Genomic DNA, 5,024 nt, shown 5'->3' with positions numbered 1-5,024 from the left:
TCAGACCCAGGAGTCCAGACCCCCAGCCCCTCCTCCCTCAGACCCAGGAGTCCAGACCCCCAGCCCCTCCTCCCTCAGACCCAGGAGTCCAGGCCTTAGCTTCCCCCACCCATCTGAAGTTTTCAGGCACAGAACTGAGGCCTCCCCTACCCCCCTCAAGGCCCCTCTCTTCCCAGTTGCTCCACCACCTGCTTCCCGCCCCCCTAAGTCTGAGGTCATCCCACACTGCATCGTTCTGGAATCTCATTGTCTCATTCTTTCCCCAAACAAGACCCCAGCGTCTGATCCCTGCACACCCCTCTCCAAGCACTTGTGTCTGACCTGTCAATGGGGCATTGATGGGGCCGCTGGGTGGGGTCAAGGCGGGGGTGGGTTCCAGAGATGATTTCATTTTCTACACGGGACCCTGACTCCTGGGCCTGAGGGAGGAGGTGGTTGTGGACCTGGACTCCTGGGCCTGAGGGAGGAAGTGGTTGTGGACCTGGACTCCTGGGCCTGAGGGAGGAGGGTCTGGTGGGCTCCTGATTCCAAAGACAGGAACAACAATACAAATGGTTTGAAAGCACACAGTAGGAATACAGGCCAGTGGGTGCCTCCCTGCTCGAAGCACAGGGAGATGAAGCCCCACTCCGAAGTCCCCAAGCCTTAGGCCACAGTGGGACTTCAGACCCCTGTTTTTTTCTGGGATGGTTTCACCCACCCTTCAGGATTTTTCATTTCTTTTTTTTTTCCTTTTTGAGACGGAATCTCGCTCTGTCGCCCAGGCTGGAGTGCAGTGGCGCGATCTCGGCTCACTGCAACCTCCAACTGTCTGGTTTGAGCGATTCTTTTGCCTCAGCGTCCCGAGTAGCTGGGATTACAGGCATTCGCCACCATGCCTGGCTCATTTTTGTATTTTTTAGTAGAGACGGTTTCACCCTGTTGGCCAGGCTGGTCTTGATCTCCTGACCTGGTGATCCACCTGCCTCGGCCTCCCAAAATGCTGGGATTACAGACGTGAGCCACTGCACCCAGCTTATTTTTATTTTTTTGAGACAGGGTCTTGCTCTGTTGCTCAGGCTGGAGTGCAGTGGCCTGATCTCAGTTCACTGCAATCTCCACTTCCCGGGTTCAAGTGATTCTCATGCCTCGGTGTCCTGAGTAGCTGAGATTACAGGCGCGTGCCACCATGCCTGGCTAATTTTTATATTTTTAGTAGAGACAGGGTTTTACCATGTTGGCCAGGCTGGCCTGGAACTCCTGACCTCAGGTGATCCGCCCGCCTCGGCCTCCCAAAGTGCTGGGATTACAGGTGTAAGCCACTGCGCCCGGTCTACCCTTCAGGTTTGTCCTGCCATGACTGATTTGAAGTCACTTAATTTTTTTAAATAAACTTTTTATTTTGGAATCATTTTAGGTTTATAAAATGGTTGCCAAGATCCTGCGGAGAGTTGCCATGCACCCTCCCCCACCCTCCCCCAGTGCCGGCGTCGCAACGCAAACCAAGAGACGTTTGTCAGAACTACCAGGTTCACAGTTGTGCCAACACCAGACTGTTACTTCAGCAGCGCTTCCACGATGGATCGAGCCCAGGATGCCGTGTCGTATGTAGTGAGCTCACTTGTCAGCCTGAAAGCATGCCTTCCTGCACAGGAAACAGTTTCCAGTTCCTGACCCTCCGCTGGGTGCTGGGGTCTCGGATTTGGATCTGGTTTGTCCCCGTCCTGCGGGCGTGAACCTCCACAAGTCAGGCTCCGTGTCCTATCTGGGAGGTGCTGTGGGACTGCGGGACGCGGGCTGGCCTTGGTGAGGAAGGAGACCCATCGGCACCAGACCTGGCTTTTATACGAGGCTCTCAGTGTGGGTCTGAGAAAGGTGGACGGAGCTGGGACAATCGCAATCCGTGGTGCTCTGTGGGAGCAGAACTGGGAAGGATCTAAATATGGAGAAGATCAGGTCCAGCCTGGAGAGTCAGAAAGAGACACGGATTGTTCCAATACAAGTTCCCCTGGAGGCTAGAGAGGGCTGGGGGTGGGGGCCGCTTTCTGGAGCCATGGGACAGGGGGAAGATGCTCTCGGTGGAGGCCACACAGTGTGCCAGTGTCTGCCAGCAGCTGTGCATGTGTGTGCGCGCATGTGCGTGCATGTGTGCATGCGTGTGTGCGTGTGTGTGCTTGTGTGCGTGCGTGTGTGTGCATGTGTGTGCTTGTGTGCGTGCGTGTGCATGTGTGTGCACGTATGCGTGGATGCGTGTGTGTGCGTGTGTGTGTGCATATGTGTGTGTGTTCAGATGTGTAGATTTAGGTCCAGAACAGGTGAGTGACTCCCATGACATCACCCAGAGCCCAGAGAAATGAGAGAGGCAGAGGGTGAGGTTTACACGGTGTCAGGTCCTAAAGTTCAGATCTTGGGACATGGACAGTGGGAGCCACCGAAGGTCTTAGAGGAGAGGAGTGATCCCATCAGAACTCCATGATGGCTGCGTGCAGTGGCTCACGCCTGTAATCCCAGCACTTTGGGAGGCTGAGGCGGGTGGATCATGAGGTCAGGAGATCGAGACCATCCTGGCTAACATGGTGAAACCCCATCTCTACTAAAAATACAAAAGGTTAGCCAGGCGTGGTGGCGGACGCCTGTAGTCCCAGCTACTCGGGAGGCTGAGGCAGGAGAATGGCGCGAACCTGGAAGGCAGAGCTTGCAGTGAGCCGAGATTGTGCCACTGCACTCCAGCCTGGGCGACAGAGCGAGACTCCGTCTCAAAAAAAAAAAAGACACTCTGGAGGAGGGAAGAGGAAAGGTCCTTGAGGGAGGAAGGGCTGGGAGCCTGGACCCCTGTGTGTGACAGAGGAGGGGCAGGAGCTGGACTCTTGGGTCCTCAGTTGGAAGAGGAATGCGTGTCCAAGCCCAGCGCGCTGTAGGGAGAGTGCAATGTGTTCCCTCTCTGTCCTCCCGGGCGCAGCTGTCTCTCCATCCAGGTGGCCCTGGGGGCTGGGGGAAGGGCCTCTGGCCCAGGCTCTGGCCACCTGTCTCTGTCACCTGGTCAGGGAGCTCCCCCATCTGTCCCCGTCCTCCCGCCACTTTTGCCGTCATCGCCATCATCTGTCCACTCCTCCAGGCTTGAGCCTCCCTCCTCCCCGTCCTCATAGGACACGCTCCCCAAAACCCCAGGGCCCTCTCTGTTCCCCTGCAACCCCCAGTCATCCCCCAGGAAGTCCAGGACAGCCAGTGGGGGGCTCCTCGTCTCAGGATCCAGGTCCAGAAGGCCCTGGAGCAAGGCCATGGCTGGGGGCGCAAACTGGTCCCAGGGTGGTGGTGGCCGAGGTGGCTGGGGCTTGGTGGTCACCCAGCCAGCAAAGGCCTCAAACTCAGGGTTGGGGGCCAGTGCCACGTCCCACGGGAAACAGGCAGTGGCAGCACAGAAGAGAAGCACCCCTAGGCCCCAGGAGTCCACGGCTGGCCGCAGAGGCAGAGTGTCGGGCGGCAGCAGGAGGCAGAGCTCAGGTGGTGCCGTGGGCAGAGGCCCTGGTGGGGCAGGGGTCGGGCTGCCCTCCGGCCGGGTCAGACCCAGGTCTCCCAGGGCCACACGGCTGCAGACCGGGTCGAAGACCAGCACGTTGTCCGGCTTGACATCTGCATGGACCAGCCCCCGGCTGTGGAGGAAATCCAGAGCTCCTGCCAGCTGGGCCACCACCCGTTTCACCAGCAGCTCGGGAAGGCCCTGAGGTCAAGAAGACAGGAGGAAGGTCAGAGTGTCTTGGTTTTGTCTTTTGTATGTTGTCCAGGCTGTTCTCAACTTCCTGGCCTCAAGCGATCCTCTGCCTTGGCCTCACAAAGTGCTAGGATTACAGGCCCGAGGTACCACACCAGTTGGTTCCTTCTGAGTAATTCTTGAAAGAGGCTGTAGACTCCTAAGTCCTAAAGGTTTGACTCTTGGGGTTTGAGAATCTAGAACCCCAGACTAGTGGCTACCTCCAGTGTTCCCACCACTTGCTCCCAAAGACTTTCTCTCCGTCATCCTCAACCTCAACCTGCAGCCATATCTGCACTCCAATAGACCAGCTCCTCGCTGGTCTCCCAGTTTGTCCCACTGGAACCCCAGTTATAACCAGTAGCTCCTTTGAGCTTCTTTCAAAGATTCTCCTAACTCAAATACTCAGGCATTTCTTATATATCTTTTATAATCTGATCATCCAGATCTTCTCCAGTGAGAACTCAAATTTCATTCTTAACCCTAATGTTAGTCTTATACGAGTCTAGTCCCCATCTCTAATGCAGAGTCTGTTCTAAAATCCCCTGGTTTATTTCATCAATTGATTATCTATCCATCTAGCCAGCCAGCTTCCAACCTTCCATTCAACAGTATTCAACAGTGTGTCCATCCAACATCCATTCCACCAACCAGTCAGCAATCCACTAAGTTATTCAATTATTTAATATTCAACATCCATATATTCATCCTCCCTTCTTCCTTTCACCCATCCATTCACCATCCATTTATCATCCATTCACCAATCCTTCCATCCACCCACTCATCCATCCATTCAACCAATCCTTCCATCCACCCACTCGTCCATCCACTCATCCATCCATCCATCCACCCATCCACTCACTCACCCACCAAACCTTTCATCTATCCACCCATCCAACCACCTACCCATCTATCCACCAATCCTTCCATCTATCCACCCACCCATCCACTCATCCATCCATCCACTCACCACCAAATCTTTCATCCATCCATCCATCCACCCACCAGTCCTTTCATCCATCCATCCATCCACCCACTCATCCATCCATCCACTCACCCACCAAACCTTTCATCCATCCATCCATCCACCCACCAATCCTTTCATCCATCCCTCCATCCATCCGCCCACCCATCCATCCACTCACCCATCCGTCTACCAAACCTCCTTCCACCCATCTATTCACTCATCCATCCATCCACTTACCCACCAAATCTTTCATCCATCCATCCATCCACCCACCAGTCCTTTCATCCATCCATCCACCCACTCATCCGTCTACCAAACCTTCCTTCCACC

General features: G+C 55.2%; 1 protein-coding gene across 1 annotated transcript in view; it reads right to left on the bottom strand.

The window, feature by feature from the left end:
* Nucleotides 1–2,829: 2,829 nt before the first annotated feature.
* Nucleotides 2,830–5,024, bottom strand: part of SBK3 (SH3 domain binding kinase family, member 3) — a 4,656-nt gene continuing 2,461 nt past the window's right edge. Inside the window, exon 4 of the mRNA XM_011932449.1 lies at nt 2,830–3,697. Coding sequence (XP_011787839.1) covers nt 3,020–3,697 — 678 coding nt within the window. The 3' untranslated portion in view covers nt 2,830–3,019. The remainder of the gene's footprint in view (nt 3,698–5,024) is intronic.

This window comes from Colobus angolensis, unplaced genomic scaffold (assembly GCF_000951035.1).
Source record: "Colobus angolensis palliatus isolate OR3802 unplaced genomic scaffold, Cang.pa_1.0 Scaffold96, whole genome shotgun sequence".
Lineage (NCBI taxonomy): Eukaryota > Metazoa > Chordata > Mammalia > Primates > Cercopithecidae > Colobus > Colobus angolensis.
This window is presented reverse-complemented; position numbering and strand designations above follow the sequence as displayed.